Consider the following 20,953-nt stretch of genomic DNA (forward strand, 5'->3'; position numbering starts at 1 on the left):
CATAATGTACACACTGGCGGCTTATTAGAGAAGACGTATTCGCCAGCAAATATGAAAACAGCCATAAATGGTGAGATTATTAAACGTGTTTCTGCCAGAACACTGGGCCTTTCATGTGGCACCCATGAGCAGAGATAATGATCATTTCCAAGGCGCTGCAGCTGACAAATCCACCACCAAAGGCTTTCATTCTCCCCCGGAGCTGTGTGGGGCGACTGTATACTTTTACTTTGATTTAGATGCAGCTGCTTTAGCGGGGGCCATTTGTTTACTGAGGTCTATTTAGCTCAAGTAAAAACCCATGATGTGTAAAGCAAATATTGGATGGTGAGCTGTATGTTAGGATCACATAACTACATACGTAATGATGTGTAATGTGAAAGGTACCTATTAGTGAGAAAACAGCAGAGAATTATCACCTGGCTCTCTACAGATCTTTTAGCATGTTTTACCTCATTCTTTAGGGTTTTACTCTACTTTCATCAACACTGTTTTCAGCAACAACAACAAACAACAAAGTTGTTTGCCATCTGCCCAGCACCAAATCAAGTAAAGGAAATGTTAGCAACTAGCTGGTGAAGAAAGTCAAACACTTAGCAACTAAACAAGTTCCTTCCCAAGACCATTTTGCAGAGCCACCATCGCTGCATCCAGGGCTTAGCGCCATCCAAGATGATTGTGATTGGTTTAAAGGTCATATGACATGGTGCTCTTTGGATGCTTTTATATAGGCCTTAGTGGTCCCCTAATACTGTATCTGAAGTCTCTTTTATATAGACCTTAGTGGTCCCCTAATACTGTATCTGAAGTCTCTTTTATATAGACCTTAGTGGTCCCCTAATACTGTATCTGAAGTCTCTTTTATATAGACCTTAGTGGTCCCCTAATACTCTATCTGAAGTCTCTTTTATATAGGCCTTAGTGGTCCCCTAATACTGTATCTGAAGTCTCTTTTATATAGACCTTGGTGGTCCCCTAATACTGTATCTGAAGTCTCTTTTATATAGACCTTGGTGGTCCCCTAATACTGTATCTGAAGTCTCTTTTATATAGACCTTAGTGGTCCCCTAATACTGTATCTGAAGTCTCTTTTATATAGACCTTAGTGGTCCCCTAATACTCTATCTGAAGTCTCTTTTATATAGACCTTAGTGGTCCCCTAATACTGTATCTGAAGTCTCTTTTATATAGGCCTTAGTGGTCCCCTAATACTGTATCTGAAGTCTCTTTTATATAGACCTTAGTGGTCCCCTAATACTGTATCTGAAGTCTCTTTTATATAGGCCTTAGTGGTCCCCTAATACTGTATCTGAAGTCTCTTTTATATAGACCTTAGTGGTCCCCTAATACTGTATCTGAAGTCTCTTTTATATAGGCCTTAGTGGTCCCCTAATACTGTATCTGAAGTCTCTTTTATATAGGCCTTAGTGGTCCCCTAATACTGTATCTGAAGTCTCTTTTATATAGACCTTAGTGGTCCCCTACTGTATCTGAAGTCTCTTTTATATAGACCTTAGTGGTCCCCTAATACTGTATCTGAAGTATTTTATATAGGCCTTAGTGGTCCCCTAATACTGTATCTGAAGTCTCTTTTATATAGACCTTAGTGGTCCCCTAATACTGTAACTGAAGTCTCTTTTATATAGGCCTTAGTGGTCCCCTAATACTGTATCTGAAGTCTCTTTTATATAGACCTTAGTGGTCCCTAATACTCTATCTGAAGTCTCTTTTATATAGGCCTTAGTGGTCCCCTAATACTGTATCTGAAGTCTCTTTTATATAGACCTTAGTGGTCCCCTAATACTCTATCTGAAGTCTCTTTTATATAGGCCTTAGTGGTCCCCTAATACTGTATCTGAAGTCTCTTTTATATAGACCTTAGTGGTCCCCTAATACTGTATCTGAAGTCTCTTTCCCAAAATTCAGCCTTGGTGCAGAATTACAGCCACTAGAGCCAGTCCCACAATGAACTTTCCTTAGTATGTGCCATTTCTGTGTCTGTAGCTATTGAGGAGGAGAGAGGGGGGGGAGCAAGGTGGAGGGTGGGGGTGTGGCCTTGACCAACTGCCACTTTGCTTGTTTGAAAGCCATGATGTCTCTCTCTTTCTCATGGGTGGGCCAAATTCACTGGGTGGGCAAAGCAGAGAAAGGGGAGGTAACCTTGCTCCTTATGACCTCATAAGGAGAAGATTCCTGATTGGTCCATCTGAGCTTTCATTTTCTCAAAGGAAGAGCAGGATACCAAGGGCTCGGTTTACACCTATCACCATCTCTAGCCACTGGGGGACCATAGGCAGGCTGGGGGAACGCATATTAATGTTAAAAAAACTCATAAAGTGAAGTTTTCATGCCATGGGACCTTTAAAGAAATGCAAACAACCCCTGGCTGTTTTTTTTTCTCCTTTCCAGGAGTGTATGCTCCTGTTGCCAGACCTTCCTTCGCAGCGCTGTGGAGATAGGTCTGGAAATGCGAGACTAGGTAATGACTGAACATGACTCCAAATAAATGCTGTTGTTGCTCCGTGTCTTCTGGATGTGTAAATGTTTTTCCTGTTTGCTAACAGGTTAGCTGCAATAACTCGTAAGGCGATATGTCAACTTGTGCCTCTGCCCGTAAGTGGCCAAAAAAAATAATAATACATTGATGTAGTTTAAAATAATACCTTTGTTTTTTTGTTTTTGTTTAATTGGTACCCTTCCAATAATTTACTTCCAATTAAATGCTCTTTGAGAGTCTTTTGGTCAGTGCACTGCAAACATGTACAGTTTCACTACAGGCAAACATACAATTCAACAAATGATGATGATAAATGGAGCTGTTCTTACAGTTACATTCCTTCGGGAATCCACAATTGCTTAGGAACTCAGCATAACTAACTCAACTAAAATAACATTCTTTATTTTCCCTATACAACATTCCATAGTTCATGCCAGGAAAGTTTCAGGATCTTATTAGGACATAACTTCCCATAAACAAAAGTGGTACGAATAATTCTTCCTACAGATGGCTTATGGGACACTTTTGTGGCCATCAAGGACAAAACAAAACATTAATCCCTTATTTGACTCCTCGCTGTATCAAAGAACACCACAACCTTGTAGTATACTGTCGCCACCGCCATAACCAGCCCTTTGCTGCCACCTACTTATTGAGTCTGGTAAATGGGAAAAATAGATATAATAAAAAAAGATGGAGACAATAAGTAACACTGTGCAGATCTGCAATTCTCTGCCTCCCTCTAGAAAAGCATATCTCTTGAACACGACAACCACCGATGGAGGTATAATGCAACCGATTAGTGACTGGAATCATACCAAAAAACTCCAGTAGGAATATGTACAGGTAATTAATGCATCACCACCATTTTACCTTCAAAATAAGAATGACTTCTGTTCAGTATTAAAGGGTTGATTGACCTCACTTACCTCCAGTATGCCTTTAGTTTTGGTTTCCTTTGCCCATTTTTGCCTCTACCCCAATACAGGAGAGTTACTATAGTTAGAATTGTATTGTTGGCAAAATGAAATATTTAATTAAAAAAACTTGCAACTGCAACTTCTCTTTCCAGCATCCATTTTCCAGTTACTCTTGATAATCCACCAAACCCAGTCAACAGTCTTCATAGAGACTATTTCTTTGTTGTGTGGATTATGCGGAGTAGCTAAGACATTGTGTCTTTGCATTATAAGTACGCTACCTGCTGCCACGGATGCTAGATTATGCTGCCATCTATTTGAAGATCAGTCAAAGTGGATAGATTCTCATTCAAGTGCAGGTGCTGATATCTATAGACACTTTATTCCATTATCCAATCCCACACTCCTTTTTACTTGCAGTCAGTGTATTTTTTTTTTAATATATTACAGTACACTTTTGTATATATTCTGTTTGTATATTGTGTAGCACCTGTATTGTATGTTGTATGTATCCTTTTATGGGATTACTACTTTATCTAAACATTAGGCATTTAGTCCTTGTGGGAAATAGCGCGTGTCCGCCATCTAGCGGACAAACTTCTGCACTACAATAGCCGTCCAAACTACTGTATCTTTGTCTTGAAGTTTTCTGATTTTCTAGCTCTTTTATGTAAAAAATAAAACTTGGATTCTCTATAATAACCAGGGACTGAATGTACCACAATGCTAAAAATTAGCCTTACATAATATTTTTCTTATAGCGAGCAGCATTGAAAAAAAACCAGCAAGCAATCCAATTACTGTTTTAAGTGACTTTACCCAAGTCACCTTTATTTATATTCCAGTCACACAAGTTAATTTAATAAATCAAGATGTCATTATATCCTAATAGAAATTATAAAAAAAGAAAGTTACTATATTTCAAAATAAACAAGAGTGCATCACTGTTACTCCAACTCAGGTAAGCTTTTGACAATTAAGAATTTGATTTAAAAGGCAAACATTTGTATCACAAATCACACCAACTTGCAGACTTTTCATTCTGTGTGCCCGAAATCTACATACCCATGCTGAACCAAACAAAACCAATATTTCTGCTAACATAAGCTCTCCTTTTATTGCTTAGTTAAAAGACGAAACAAAAAAAGGACACTCGGGTGAGATTCTGTACTCCATGGAGACAGTACAGTGCTTTCAGTGTCGTGTTCTAATTTGAATCCTAAATGTCCTTGTTCAAACCTCCCAGAGTTCAGACGGCAGGCTCAGAGCTCAGAAGACTTCCAGGTCCGCAGAGTTGTACACCACAGGTGTCTCTTCAATGCCCACAGCAGCTTCCTCCTGACCCTCCTCTTCCTCTTCTGCAGGCTCCTCCAATGACTCCAAGGCCTCGTTGGTATCACTGGCGAAGGTCTCCCTGGAGACGTCGTCGTGCTCCTGAAGGTTCAGCGTGCCGATGGCCTGCTTCATCTTCTTGGCAACCATGTGGCGCCTCCTCTTCTGGGCGGCCTTCTTGGTCTTGAAATCTTTCTGTTGCTCCTCAAAGAATATCTTCCTGACCTGGGCCTTGCTAATGCTGGGCGTGTTCTTCAGCAGGTTGAGATACACCCCACCGGGCGTCCGTCGCCTGCTGCCGTCTATGGTGTACACGCCGCCGCTTTCCTCCAGCGTGGCGGTCTCTCCGAGCAGTTCTATGGCTTTTTTCTTACCGATGACTGTGACAACGCGCTCTATCAGGTCTTTTTTAGGCTCTCGCAGCCTGTGCGCGATCTCATCGGTCACCTTATCCTCAGGGTCATCCTCTGTGATCTCATACCGGCCCTTGATGTCCATCTCGGCCCTGGGGCCCAGTCTGTCTTTAGCTGGCCTCTTCCTCTTCGCATCACCTCCTGACCCCTCCTGTGAGTTCCGGTCGTTCATGTACTCCTCCAGCTGGGCGTCCAGCATGTTCACTTCTCCCTCATTTTTGCTCAGATTCTCCAGCTCCCTCTCCTTCTCCATTATCTTACGGGCCAGGACAAAGTTGTAAGTCTCCACATTTCTGCTGGACATGCTGACTTCACCATCCATGCCAAATATGCCCAGCTCTGCAGCTACGGCATCCTGGCACTGCTCTTGGACCACAGAGCCCCAAATGTTGTTTACTTTGCGGCCTCCCGTCGCGCCGGGGACGGGCATGCGAGTCGGCTCTGCCCGGGTGGTGCAGGCAGGTGGCTGGGGAGCGTCGAATACTTTCTGGCGTTTCTTGCGCCAAACAGCCGCCTCCTCGTCCGACGAGTCCAGGTCACTGTCGCTGGACTCCACCGTCCTACCAGTGCTGCGATAGGCGGCGGAAGACTGCTGGGCAGCGGCTCTGCGGTGAAAGGACTGGCCGCTAAAAGCTGTAGGAACCTGGGGTCGAGCTTGTGCTGCGGCGGCGGTTCCCATCTCAGATTCCGAGTTAGACCCGGAGAGCTCTCCATCTTCCAGATCCCCGTCCATTAGATCTCCGCCATGCGCCATTTCTTGTCTGGAAGCCACACAGAAGATACTGGCTACTGACTGCTGTTTTAATGCATCGGCACTACGTATTAGCACTTGCTACTTGCTAACACAACCAAGCTAGCGATACCGTAGAAGTTAACATTAAACCCGGGCAAAGAACCAAACAACTCTGGATTAAAAGAGAAATACCTTTAAAGATCTGACACGGCAGCTGACTCTGTGCTCTGCATGTAACGTCGATTGTATTTTAGCACTGCTTGGCTCTTCCACTCACTGTGAACGGCTAAGAAGAGGTTGATTATCAAGACAAACTTAAGACCTTCTGAAGAAAATTCGCGCTAGGCTAAAGCCACACTTCCGTCTTCCAACTGACAGACCCTTTCAAAATAAACGTAACCATGGTAAAATAAAGTAGAAAACGTTGAAAAAAAAACTAAACACCAAAAAAGTAAAGTACGTTTAATATAATCAATAAACAACAAGTAACAAGTAATTTAATCATTAATTATAGACATAGGGACGCTTACTGCACACTTGATTTTCAGATAAAGTAATTTCAAAATAGATTTTTCATTAACTCTGGGGATAGAATTAATGACCAAAGTGCACTGAATACCATAGTTTCCATTCATCTATCTATTAAGAAAATGTAAATGTATATCTTTTTCATCAACCATTATCTCACGTTTTTACTTACCATTATTCACCATTACAACTTTTAATTATATAATGACTTGCAGGACTAGTTGTATCTATGTTAATTTTTTTTTTAATAGTCTCAAAAAGTCTTCTGGTTTTTATTTTTTTAATAAAATCTACTGCTCATCCCGGCCGGATGTTGCGTGTATGCTTGAGCCTGAAACGTCACTTGCACAACTGTGACAGATAAACATGGCATCGTCCTTACATCGCCTCACGTCTGCTGGGAGATATCTTCTTCAAAGACGTTTACTGAAGACCAATTCTTTAAACAGGGTAAGAAGTATGCGTCTACAGTAATGTTTTTATGCAGCACGTCCGCGACAGTTATTATTCCTCGACAGTCTAACTGAGGAAAACCGGTCAGGATCAGTGTTTGCTAACAGTTAGCGTGCGACATGCTCGATTGCAAGATGAATTCTTAAAGTTATGCCTTAGGTTGGTCTGTGTTACTGTAAAACGACGACGACATAGGTTAGCTAGTTAGTTAAGTGTAAACAGGTGGCTGGTAACAGCTGACTCACTGTTCTAAATTTGAAATATCATTATGACGGCTGTTAAAATTGGAGACCTGTAACGTTGCTAAATGTAGATTATAAAATACTTTCACTAATTTTTGCCAGACGTTTAAAAAGAAAGGCTTAAGTCAAATTATAAATGAAACTCAAACTGGCTTTATGGCTAATCGACATATAAACTGTAACATTATTCTGATTCTTGATTTAATAGATTATTCTGAATATGTGGAATCTGACGCTGTGATATTATCGTTGGATTTTGATAAGGCATTTGACACAGTAGAGCACCAATTCTTATTTAGGTCACTTCAATCTTTTGGTTTTGGGCAAAATGTTATCTCCGGTGTTAAAATGCTTTATAAAAAAAGCAGTAGCTGTGTCATGCTATATCCGAATAACACCCAAAGTTTCTCAGTTTATAGATCAGTCCGCCAAGGCTGCCCTTGTTCTCCATTTCTATTTCTTATTGTTGTTGAAATGCTTTCAATACATATTTTACACTGTAATGATTTACAAGGATTAAGGATTTTTGAAAGAGAGATCAAAATTTCTCAACTAGCAGATGACACAGTTCTTTTTTTAAAGGATAAACAACAAATTGGAAACTCACTCAAAGAAATACAGTCCTTTTCTCTGGCATCAGGTTTAAGATTTAATGTTTCGAAGTGTGAAATTCTGTCTGTTTAACACTGATGAAACTCTTATAAACTCCAATTTGTATTATAATGCAGTTATAATGAAATTAAGTTATCGCAAAAGTTATCAAAATTTCATCAACAGGTGCTTAACGCTGCAAAATTATATTTTATACACAAGTTTTCTCCACACAGAACTATTATATGGAACAATGAGTTTATAACCAGAAAGAATAAGTCTGGATGGAAATGATTATCTCTGTATATGATGCCAAATTGTTCAAATATTGTATAACATGTTTGTAAAGTTTTGCAAATAAAAAAAAAATAATAATAATAATTATGACGGCTGTTAATTCCTGTGTATCCTCCAGCCGCAGCTCACAGTGGGACCGCACAGACCCTTGGCTACTCAGGCTGCTCACCAGGTGGTTCTAAATGTTCCTGAAACCAAGGTGACCACTTTAGAAAACGGACTACGGGTGGCTTCTGAGGACGCTGGGCTCACCACCTGCACGGTCAGTTAAAAGTAACCCCCCAAAACACACACACAGACACTTGATGTCTATTTTGTCTGGCTACTTTTATGTATTTACAGTAATCAAAAATCAAAGAATAAAATGTTATGCCATTTTTTCATTATTGTCACAATAACTTAATTCTTAAAAGTAAAAAATAATATTAAGAAGAATTGCCTCACAGTTGAATAAGTCCAAACTATTAAAGGGTAACTACTGTTTTTTTTCCCACCTGGACCCTGTTTTCCTATGCGTTTGTGTCTAAGGGACTGACTATCTTTGACATCTGTCCAGTATTAAGCGAGATCGCTGCAGTCGGCAGCGGAGAAACAAGCTACAATGTAAGTTAACAGGGCAATAGTACAGCTCTTATTTACCTTCACAAAAGTGCTTGTTTTGCCACAGACAGGCTCAGATTATTATTCTAAGTGTCTGACAACTTTATGGAAAGAATCCCTACAGAGATAGACCTTTAAAACCTCTTTAAGACCTTTCTATTTAACCAGAAACCCCAGACTCCATTTAAAAAAGCATTACTTTTAGCATGTATAGAGCCAACATATTTTCCCATGTAAATCGGTAAACTATGTGTTCATTTTACTGCTGTTAAACGATTAAAATATTTAATCGCATTAATGTCATAGTTAACTGCGGGTTAGGGTTAGGGGGGTTATAGCTCAGTTCACAACGACAAAACACACAGATCACTTTATTCTTGTCAATGGAACCATTTGGCAACTTTTTAAAATTAAACTTTCCATTCAGAATCTTACTGGCATCCATTTACTGTTTATTTACATGGAGTCTAGTGGGTTAAGCGATACTATTTTGCGGACTTTTTATGTTTTAAAAAAAAGAATCTTACTCTTTAACAGAAAGGTCCTTTCCATAACGTTGTTAGACACTAGAATATAAATCTGAGCCCGTCGATGGCAAAAGGAGCACTTTTGTGAAGGTAATGCAAACTAGAGAATTGCCCTGTTAACTTACATTGTAGCTTGTTTCGCTGCTGCCGACTGCAGCGATCTCGCTTAATACTGGAACAATTTAAAAGATTGTTGTTCCCGTCAGTCACTTAGACACAAAAACATGGGGAAATGGGGTCCAGGTTGAAAAAAAACGTAGTTACCTTTAAACACCTTGGAACTTGTTGAAGTTAAAATACTGTTTTATTTATATGTATTTCTATAAAAAGAAAGAATAGTGAAAAATGGTCAGGAAGTCAGATAAAAAAAGCATGGAAGACCCCAAGGCTACGAGTCTTTTTACAGAGGGTGTGTGTGTGTGTGTTTTTTTTTTTTTTTTTGTGTGTGTGTGTGTGTGTGTGTGTGTGTGTGTGTGTGTGTGTGTGTGTGTGTGTGTGTGTGTGTGTGTGTGTGTGTGTGTGTGTGTGGTTATTAATCTGAGAATATTCATTACTGACTTCGTCCAGGTTGGCCTCTGGATAGATGCCGGCAGTCGCTACGAGAATGAGAGAAATAATGGCACAGCACATTTCCTGGAACATATGGCATTTAAGGTGAGATGGAAACTACTGTTAACTAGATATTTTTTTGTCTTTTAGTGTATATTTATCTTATCATCTTCCTTATTGTTATGTATTTAGTTAATTTGACCTGTGAAGCACTTTGTGACTCTGTGATAAGTGCTATATAAATAAACTTTACTTACTTAATTACTTATTTGCACATACTGTATTATGCAAAAATTCTAAGGAGAAGTTTACTTTAGATTTTAAAGTGCTCATATTATGCTTTTTCCCTTTCCTTTATTGTGTTATATATCTTTTTTGTGCACCCCAAAAGTCCACCCCAAAGGGACTTACCATCTCCAACAGAAAACACTGTTCACCAACTGCTCCAAACAGCTCTGTTGTAGTCCAGCCTTTACTTCAGAGACAGACGTGGTCACTTTGGAACACACGATATAATGCTCGCCTAGCTGCTAGCATGGCACGCCCTCATACTCTGCTTCTGACTGGCTAGTAGTCCTTACCTAGGTACTGTCAGGGCACGCCCTCATACTCTGCTTCTGACTGGCTAGTAGTCCTTACGTAGGTATTGTCAGGGCACGCCCTCATACTCTGCTTCTGACTGGCTAGTAGTCCTTACCTAGCTACTGTCAGGGCTAGCCCTCATACTCTGCTTCTGACTGGCTAGTAGTCCTTACCTAGCTACTGGGCATGTGCGACTCCCAACAAAGATGGAACAGAAGTGCGATGCCTCACTGTAGCTAAAACAGAGAGCTCAACACACAGGGTGAAGAGAGGAGCTGCAGCAATGTGCAGTACCACAAAAATATGGTGTTTTCTGAAAATGAAACCATGTAAACCTATTCTGATACAACCTCTAAATACAATTATTAACCTGAAAATGAGCATAATATGAGCACTTTAAAAAAATAAGCAAAATAGACATTGTCTTCCATGAAGCAATACCTACCCAAGGTTTGTTCCCCTGTGTTTATGTGACAGGGAACCAGGAAGCGCTCCCAGCTGGATCTGGAGTTGGAGATCGAGAACATGGGGGCTCACCTGAACGCTTACACGTCCCGGGAGCAAACTGTGTATTATGCCAAAGCTTTCTCTAAAGATCTTCCACGAGGTACAGTGCAGCAGGGCAGATCGGCGGAATGTTAATTAGTGGTGTGTGTGTTGATCCGCACGGATCAACGCTCACGGTTCGGAACGCATTTAAAGTTTAACCCTAATACTAGTGTGTAATACGTTTTTACTGTCGCTGTTACTTAAAGTAGGCTGAGAAATCTCTATGGAGGTAACATTGGTGTTAGCCTACCGTTAGCTAGTCGCTGGATTAAACGGTTAAAATGTCGACAGCTAAAAGTGTGTCTGTATTTCACTGTAGAGGATTCCACCACCGGTACGTACAACAGTCTGCCGCTAAAACTAAAAGACAGAAACTAGCACTAGGGTCACTGCCGTGGTCGGTAAAACAACACAGACGGGACTAAATGTTGCTTTTACTTGACACTGGTAAACCTTGTGGCGCATTCAAAGTTATTGTAAAATACCCTTTTCTTATCTGTTACCTGTTGTTTAACAGCAACTTACTGGTGAAAGAAGTTATTGTTAGAAGTTATTGTTATTTCATTTTTAATAGATCATTTTAAAAAAAGAAAGCGATGCGTGAGTTTTTTGATAAGTTGCACCCCTAAAACAGGGAGATTTAAAAACACACACTATACTGCTTTTTTGGACATATAATATGACTTTTTCCACATCCTATACTTTATTGACTTTTTCCCGAAGTACTATCCTATGGCTCTTTTATCACTTTTCGACATACTGTGACTTTTTTATGGCTTTTTTTCGACATGCTATACTATGGCTTATTTATCTCTTTTTTTCGACATGCTATGACTTTTTGTTATTTGTTTTGACATATACTATTCATTTTTTCGACATACTATACTATGACTTAATCACTTTTTTCAACATACTATACTATGGCTTTTTTCGACATACTTTAGTTAAAGTATGTCAAAAAGTACAATGACTTTTTAATGGCTATTATGAAATACTATACTATGACTTTTTATTACTTTTTTCGACATACTATACTATCACTTTTTTTTACATACTATTCTGACTTTTCAGTAACTGTGTATAATACTAATAACTGTGTAAATGAATTACGTTTTTCATATCACCTGTTTAATAAAGTTTAACTATGTATTTTACACCACAGGAGCCTTACCACTGAATTTACAAAAAACACCAAAATAAAGCACTTTATTCACATGAAATGAGTACATATAATGCACAACTTTTAATGTAAATTGTCCAGATCATATCCTTAATGAGAGGGTCTGTATACTGAAGTTGTGTCAGCTGCAATAGAGCTCCCAGGTCACTGTGGTTATTCTTTTTGTGGATACTAAGTCTTCCTGATGCTTCTGGCTGCTTTGTTGTCTTCAAACCATCACTTGACTGAAGCATGACAACTGTCCAGCATTAATTTCCTTCTCTGGTGGTTTCTCATACTGCGATGAGCCTGGTGGGTCGAAAAAAGTCATAGTATAGCATGTCGAAAAAAGTGATAAAAAAGTCATAGTATAGTGTGTTGAAAAAAAGCCATAGTATAGTATGTAGAATAAAAGTAATAAAAAAAAGCCATAGTATGTCAAAAAATTTCACATACTATGACTTTTTTTTTCTCACATACTATGACTTTTTTTTTCACATACTAGGACTTTTTTTTCACATACTAGGACTTTTCTTTTCATCTACTATAACCTTTTTGACATACAGATTTTTTTCCACATACTATATAACTTTTTTGAAATTGTATACAATGAATTTTTTGTACTTTTTTAAACATACTATGCAGCGACTTTTACGCCATATTCCCGTTTAAGCAACAACCCTATAATATTTTATAACATAATATAATAACAGTGTGGTTTGCCAACCTTTTATGTAAATCCAATTTTCCGTGTTTTCTTTCTCCCAAGCCGTGGAGATCCTGGCCGACATCATCCAGAACAGCACGCTGGGCGAGGCAGAGATTGAGAGGGAGCGAGGGGTGATCCTCAGAGAGATGCAGGAAGTAGAGACCAATCTGCAGGAAGTGGTTTTTGATTACCTGCATGCTACTGCGTACCAGTCCACAGCTCTGGGCAGGACCATCCTGGGCCCCACAGAGAACATCAAGTAAGAGCAAACACGCACAACCCTGTTTTCAACCTTGAAGGTATAAACTCCAGACAACAAGTAGTAAGTGCAAGTACATTAGCTTTAAATAAGCACAACTATAAAGAGCCATATGAAAGTGCAGCTGTAAAAAATATATATATAAAAATATATATATATATAAGTATAATATTTTATTTATTTTAACCAAGGTGCAGGGGGAAGAGATCTGTTTTTAGCCTTCAGCAGAAGATTTGTAGCCTTTCGGCCGTCCTGTGGTCAATGGGCAGCTCATTTCACCATTTAGGAGCCAGGACAGCGAACAGTCGGGATTTTGTCAAATGATTAGTTGTCCCTCGCTGTGAGGGGGCAGAAAGCAGGTTGGCTGATGCTGGGGGGAGTGGGCGGGCTGGGGTATAAGGTTCTCGTGCTGTGTTGTTATGGGCTAGGTAGATAAGTTTTGGAGATGGAGGGGTGCTTGCCACCACAGTTGGCACATTTGGAGTCTGTTCTGTCTATATTGCATTGCAGGGGTGAGGTTTGTTTCTATAGGGTTGCTGTGCATTAGGGCTGTGCTCATCAGTGTTGTGTGTAAAAAGTAGTGTAATGCGCTACTACTGAAAATTTGGTAACGAAACGTAGTTCCTTTTTCAATTCGGCGCAACTTTACTTTTCCCAGGGACAGATTTGACAGCGACACTGCCTTCTCAGCTGCGCGCTCACAAGCTCCACACGGTACGTGACAGAGGCTGGTAGCAGAGCAATCACGGCACGCAAGAATCAGCCAACGCTAACTTTTGAGAGCGTTTTAAGCTTTGTGGCTTTTTGCTGGACGGCGCTCTGAGCGGAGAGCTACGTGACACATGCCATCGCTGAGGAGTGGCGGTTAAATCGGCCGCCCTACAAACCGAGCATGCCAGGCAGACACAAAGCTGACAACCTCACAGATGGATGCGCCCCTATACACTTCTAATCATACATCTATACATATACACATACAATATATGCATACACTCCCAAATTTTACCCAAGAAACATAGGAGTTGATTTGTATATGTCCAGCTCTTTTTCCCAGCGTTGCTTCACATAATCTGTGGAGTCCTTTTTCAATGATGCGATGCCATAATACAGCTTGCTTATTAGTCCTTTGGTACCTCCTGAGTCATAAGCATCAGCAAATAAAAGTGTCAAACAACTTCTCCCCATATTTTTTATGAAAAATTCAACCACTGACTCTCTACAATATTTCTCTCTCCCTATCAACACAGCCTATTAACGACTGGATTGGTGTACGTGTTAAAGAGACCTCTATAGTCTTCCATTTGGTTTCATAAGATGGGTTACACCAGCATGCAAAAGGCATCAACTGAGCTGATATATAATGATCCTTTAACAATCCCCTTTTTTTATTTTTAAAACACTGAGAAGGCTCGACACAACATGAAACTTTGCTCCAATTATCACCAGGGGCTCTACACCTTAACGAAAGTGTTGACAACATTCTTTGTGTACCCAGAGTTTACTAAAAAAAGGTTTTGAACAACTCACCGTAGCTCTTGTTGTTTCCGGCCGCTAGGTTGAAAAGGCCGGGGCTGGCAGGGCGGCCACGTTGCAAATTGATAGCATTAGAGAGGCTTCTGTTAATCTTTATTCTTGCTAATGGGGAAGAGTAGAGTATCTGAATGCATTAGTAAATAGAGAAATTCCCACTCAACAGAGTCAAAAGCTTTTTCAGCACTCAGGCTTAAAACAATGGAACAAATGTTTTCTTTGTTAATGTGTTTAATAACATGCAGGCCCCTCCTAATGTTATCTTGAGGTTGTCTGTTCTTTACGAATCCCGTTTGGTCTTCATCTATTAGCTGGGGCATTACGTATTTCATCCTCTTTGTTACGATAGCGGCATAAAGTTTGTAGTCCGCATTTAGCACACTGATAGGCCTATATCCTTTAGAGTCCATCCTGTCCTTTCCTTCCTTGGGAATAACTGATATAAAAGCCTCCCTCCAAGATGGGGGTGGAGATCCCTCTTTTAAAATAAAATTAAAACAGATCTCCAATACAGGGAGGAGGCGTTCTCTCGTAGTTTCATACCATTCCGGGGAAAACCAACTGTACCGGGTGACTTATTATTGTTTAAGCTGAAATAGCTTTGTCTATCTCCTCCCTAGTTATCGGTAGAATACGTTTATCGTCGATTTGCTCGTCAATCTCGGGAAGATCCAAAGAGTTGAAAAATTTGACTATTGCGTTTCTGTCGGCCTGGGCTTTCTTAGAGTATAAAGATTTGTAATGTATTATCTAGCAATCTATAATTATAAGCTGTCCTATAGAAATAAAGGCCTAATTTGTTGAGTAATAATAGGATCTTTATTAACAACGTAAAAGTGGCGTCATTCAGCATTCCCAGCGTTTAACCTCCATAATGTTTTACACCGTCTGCCTTCAAAATGCAAAGTAAGATAAACCCCCGAGCGATCAGAAAGATCTCTGTGACCTATTTTACAATCTCTCAATCTGTGCGGTATGGAATGCCGTTTTATTCAATATTAAATAAATGAATAAATAATGTATGCTAGTCCTAATGGTAATATACAGGCTTCTATTGCAATCTCTTAGGCCTACATGCAGTGTTGTAATGTAACGGAGTACAAATACTTTGTTACTGTACTTAAGTAGAAATTTCACATATCTGTACTTTACTTCGCTATTTAAATTTATGTCACCTTTCACTTTTACTCCACTACATTTCCTAGATAAAATGTATACTTTTACTCCGTTATATTTCCACTAAGAATCTTCGTTACTCAACGAGTAACGTTTTTACTGGCCCCGGGCCTGGATTATTTACCGCCGATGGCGCAGATGAACTAACGCTACACTCGTTACTGTAAGTAGGTAGCCTACAATAAAACCTCCATGATTAAAGAGTCAATACTTATCAATAACCCACGTACCTGTTCTACAGGCAGAAACACGTAGAAACCGATATCTCAGTCTGCTCTGTCCACTCTCCTCCACCGCGCTGTGCAAACCCAGCTCTACTCTGCAAACAGCGACTTTACAAACGAGCTAAAATGAAAGATGTCAGTTTGTAGTCTGTTTGTCTTAATTTGCAACCAATCTTGATCTTTGGACAAACTCTTGTAAACGTAGCTGCTGTCTAAACGAGCCATCCTCTCCGCTGGAGCGGTAAACCTGTGGCTGTATTATAAGACCACAACAAATACATGTGGCTACTTAATATGCATGTGAATGACGCGTTCTTCATTCTTGACAATGTTGCCGGTTGTATAATTTAGCAACAGAATTGGCTTATTTCAAATTAGGCATACAGGACTAATCTGAGATCATTTTCTAGTTAAGTAGCCTATCTAGTTATCATTATGGATTTTCCATGTTTTTAGGGGTTTGCTTACTAATGTAAAAAATATAGCATTAATTTAGTAAGAAAGTGAAAATATCAAACAAGATGATGCGTATTAGGTATAATTTTATTTTCTTTATTTCAAAGTCCGGCACCTGGAGTGTCTGCTTAAACAAATTCTGGCCCTTGGAAAAATGTATTTGATGACCCCTGGTCTAGCTTTGCTGCTAATGGCACAACATCCAGTGGCAGTGGCTAGCTGGGTTAGAACCATTTTCTAAAGCATAGGTGCGGCGTATATTTTCCTGCTTTTTTGTCCTTTTACAATCACAACTATGATATTTCTTTCAGTGCTCTAAAAGGTAACTTTCACTTCTACCAAAGTCTTTTTCTAGTACGATACTTGTACTTTTACTCAAGTATTGCTTTCTAGTACTTTATACAACACTGCCTACATGGTGTACCTATATTTAAATAAACACACAGTAGCGGAGTTTAGGCAGTGTCTTTTATTTTACTTGTGTTTTTTGTGCTGTCAGGAAGAGCGCGTGCAATGTTGCAGACTTTTTCCGACATGCAGACCTGCAGACACGTACGCATTTTGACCCTTAAGTACGCTCGTACGATTCGCTGCTCTCTAGGTACGCATTTTGTTGCGTCTCGCATTTTTCCGGTTTCAGTTTCTATGCAATCTACATCTATGACGTTGATTCTGCCGCTGAGCAGTGGAGTGAAAAGCTTTCGGCCAATCAAAGCGCTGCATTTTAACCCTCCGCCCACCTGCCTCTCCTAGCTCCACATGTCCAGGCTACCTCACATAGACAGTATATAGAACCTCCTCACGCGTTCTGCACCGTGTGCAAGACTGACATCGACATCAGTCACCGAGGGGCAACAGGTAACGAACACTGTCCCATAAAGAAATGCTCCCCACCCCCCGAACCATAATGATATTAAAAATAAATGGATGATAAGAAAACAACGTTCATAGTGTCCATCGGTGATCGGAGTAACACGCTAAAATTCAGTGGTTGAAATGACCGCAGAGACGGATCCATGTGAGTTTTTTACGCTGCGTAACTGTTCCCCGTGGTCAGAGCCAGAACCAGAGACCGTAACGGACAACATCCGTGTCCCGTCGGCGACGACAGCAATGTGACCGAGCAACTGACAGAGAACGCGTCGGGAATTAATGTTTAGTCTTGCTACACGTAATATTACATTTTATCAGCGGTGGAAAGTAACTATGTCCTACCGTCGGCTACTTTGATTCAATTTTAATTGGGTATTTTTAATTTAATCCTACTCATTAGGCTACTTCTAGTCCACCACAATTCAGAGTCAAGTAGCCTAGGCTATTGAACGTTTTAGTTAACTATTTATTTTATAGCTTTAGTTACTTTGCAGCGTCAGATTAATAATACTAAATAATATGAATAAATTATGATGTATTAAAGTGGATAAAGATAAGACTTTGTTGACCCTGTGGTGAAATTCACAAGCTACGAAGAATACTTCCGCTTTTATTTTGGTGAAAGTAACTCAAAAGTAACGCAAAAGTAGTGTAAGCATTACAGTTCAGAGACAGTAATATTGTAATATAACTAATTACTCTCAAATGACAGTAACTAGTAATCAATAATGTATTACATTTTGGAATGAACTTGCCCAACACTGGTGTCAATAGGCTAGCCTGTCTCACCTGCCGTCCTTCCCATTAGTCGGGGGCAGTTAGAAAAGTGGTGGAACGGCTAGAAAACTAAAAGTTTTTAGAAAGGCCAGGTGCCGATTAACGTAAGATAAAGGTAACAGTTAGGCTATTTATGCGATGTGATGGCAGCTGACATAATACAATGCCACCAGTGTCAAATCTTTAGAAGCGTATCTGAAAATATCTGATCCGTGTTATTTATTAGCCTAGAATTGGGTCTCAGTCAGGCTTCAATCTTGTGCTTTTTTAGTAGTTGCTTTAGGCCTATTTAAAGTTGCTTTATGAGTAAATCATTACTTAGACTACTTCATTTCCCTTCAGTAATCAGGAGAAGGCTACGTGTTAACCCGGTCTGACTCATCTCTAACACAGAAGTACCTAGGCATATTTATTAGCTGTCTCTGCCTCACGTCGGTTAGACTGACAAATATACGGGCACTAGGGACGGGCATTCGATAAAATTTTCTCAGTCGGTTGTCGGGAGATCGACCATCGATTAATCATTAATATTTTTATATTAAAATTCATTATTTATTTAACTTTTTATAAATTAAAAATGCAATGAAAATACAAAAATACAGGGTGTTTTTCCTCGATGAGATTTTAATTACAAGAAGAACAACTTGTGGCAGTTAAACGGGAGGTTGTAGATACAGATTATAGATATATGCGCTGCGGTGCTCTGAAGCAGCAGAACCTGCAGCTGCGAGCCGGCGTTCTTAAACAGAGACCCTCGTTTGTTCCAAACTAGTAAATAAAAAGAATCATGTTAAATAAGAACTCAACCAAAAACATAATTATACTTAGATCTGACAGGTTTTGTAACTCAAAACTATCCAAGGCACGGACAAAGCCTAATAACAAATAACCAGTAGGCTAACTCAGATACAACTTCTGCACCAGTCTACTGATTTTTGTTGAGAAAGATAAGCATGTCGACATGATCTGGGGTCAGACGCGACCGCTACCTGGTGCCCGTCAGTCCAGCCGCCGAAAACACCCGCGTTGTCTGGATGCAAAGGTACCTCAGCGCTAACTTGGCCAGCCCGGGGAACCTTATTCTGTTCTTCGTAGTGAGTTTTTACCAGTCTGGTGATGGTATGTTGTGACGAAATGCAATACGCTTGTTCCAACATCCATGTCAATGAACTTTCAGGTCCCTTGGGTAATTTTCTCTGCTCGTCGCGCGTCGCAGCTCCTCCGTGCTAACGCCGAGTTTATGCTAGGTTGAGACTGAGAGCAGGATGCACCGACATCAACCAGGGTCGGATGCACTTTGTTTAGCAGGCTACATCATTTGAGTTGTGGTCGTGTTGTACTTATACACGGCATCTCAGTGTTTTCTTCAAAATTTCTTCAAGGTTGGCAGGTCTGGGCACGTATAGTAGGGTCCCCCCCGCCGATGCAAGACAGAGCCATCTGCCCATCCAATGGAGCGCTCCACCGTGGCCCGTGCGCGTACGTGTGCACTGTTGTAGCGGCGCATAGAGGTCTTCTAAAAGAGCCAAATCTACCATTGCTGATAAGTGATCAACTGATGACTTCTCCTTCTCCTGTTAAACTGATTATATGCTGCACCGCAAGTCCACGCTGACTCGAAAACTTGCGTACACGAGTTCAGACCAGACGTGAGATTTTATCGCAGCCTACGCTCACGTTCAAATTGATAAATGCCGAGCTTTGCGTAGGAATCGGCGTATGCCCGTCCTATGCCCGTTTCATAAATGAAGGCCAATGTGATTTTGGAGCTGTAAACAAATATGAAGACATGGGATTTGAACAGAAATGTTTTACAGGCCTTGGTTTTGGGACCCATTCTTGATATGGAGTAGGTTTGAACAAAATCTGAGACAGTGCAACAACAACCTGTAATTCCATTTTAACCCAGAAGACTATGACAGTGCACATGCACCTGCCTGATAAATAGCCTATATTAATTGGAAAAAAAAAAGTGCTTTGCCATTGCCAAGACATGTACATTTATCTACTGGAATAGAGCAGTGTAAATATTGCATAAGGCCATCCTCGACCTTACAGTAGGCTACTCGTACGACACTCCGTCTGACTCCACAAACAAACGCTCCATAACGGACTGCTCGGTGTGTCTTATAACAAACGGAGCGAGCAGCAGCCGCACTCTTAACATCTGTTGATCCGTGCAGGACTTGACTGCGAGCGGACCGTTTACAGACCATGTGACTACAGGTAACGTTAAAGGTTCGCCGCTACTGTAGCGGAGCTGCAAGTAAACCAGGGCTCTCAAGTGTCGCACATTGAGCGTGACAGTCACTCATTTCGGTCTTTTGTCACGCACTCCTGCCACACATTGTATTTCTCACGCGGAAAACCTATTTACAATATATTTAATATGTCGCAGCGCCCATACTTTTTCTGGCCCGCCGCTCTCACTATGGAACTGACAGGAATCAAGCGTGTCTCCCCTGGGGTTCTTAGTCGAGCCTGCCACTTACCAGCCAATCAAAAGAAAAAGAAAGGGCTACACAATAGCCAATTATTGTATGTGGGTAAGATTAACGCAACAACCCATGAGAAAAAAGCACAGAGCAGCGTACAGACACTTCCCTGTGCGATGGCAAATTTGATTTGAACCATTTTGTTTAATGATTGTTTTAAAAAATATATAATAATATAATTAATTATATTATTATTATTATTTATTATAATATAATTTAAAATATATGGCGCGCGGCGCGCACCGCACTCTGGCATTTCGGCAAAGACCCGCCCCGCTTTGCATCCGATTGGCTAGAACTCGTTTCATGGGTTGGTGGAAGTTCGATGATCGGTTAAATCCATCGCATCAAAACAAATCCCATGTGGACTTTTTCATTTATTTATTTTTCTAAAATAGTCATACGCCAGAAATCGGGCACCAGGCCCGAGTGCTTACACCTTCCCCCTCCCCCCCCCTTACACATTTTCTCATCGAATCTAC

General features: G+C 40.4%; 2 protein-coding genes across 2 annotated transcripts in view; one reads left to right on the forward strand and one right to left on the reverse strand.

Annotated features, from left to right (window-relative positions):
- Positions 1–4,214: 4,214 nt before the first annotated feature.
- Positions 4,215–6,265, reverse strand: phax (phosphorylated adaptor for RNA export). The gene is made up of 2 exons (XM_039791651.1): positions 6,088–6,265; positions 4,215–5,923 (listed from the first exon to the last, which is right to left on the reverse strand). Exon 2 carries the CDS (start codon positions 5,914–5,916, stop codon positions 4,687–4,689), a length of 1,230 nt encoding a protein of 409 aa, XP_039647585.1. The 5' UTR covers positions 5,917–5,923; positions 6,088–6,265; the 3' UTR covers positions 4,215–4,686.
- Positions 6,266–6,715: 450 nt separating this feature from the next.
- Positions 6,716–20,953, forward strand: part of pmpcb (peptidase, mitochondrial processing subunit beta) — a 29,962-nt gene continuing 15,724 nt past the window's right edge. Inside the window, exons 1-5 of the mRNA XM_039791655.1 lie at positions 6,716–6,873; positions 8,125–8,268; positions 9,701–9,787; positions 10,742–10,871; positions 12,742–12,940. Of these exons, the coding sequence (XP_039647589.1) occupies positions 6,790–6,873; positions 8,125–8,268; positions 9,701–9,787; positions 10,742–10,871; positions 12,742–12,940 (644 nt within the window). The 5' untranslated portion in view covers positions 6,716–6,789. The remainder of the gene's footprint in view (positions 6,874–8,124; positions 8,269–9,700; positions 9,788–10,741; positions 10,872–12,741; positions 12,941–20,953) is intronic.

The sequence above is a fragment of the Perca fluviatilis genome, chromosome 23 (genome assembly GCF_010015445.1).
Source record: "Perca fluviatilis chromosome 23, GENO_Pfluv_1.0, whole genome shotgun sequence".
In the NCBI taxonomy this organism is placed as follows: Eukaryota; Metazoa; Chordata; class Actinopteri; order Perciformes; family Percidae; genus Perca; species Perca fluviatilis.

Bases quoted from the DNA above. Each gene is read 5' to 3' on its own strand.
- phax (XM_039791651.1), bottom strand. From the start codon at position 5,916: ATGGCGCATGGCGGAGATCTAATGGACGGGGATCTGGAAGATGGAGAG.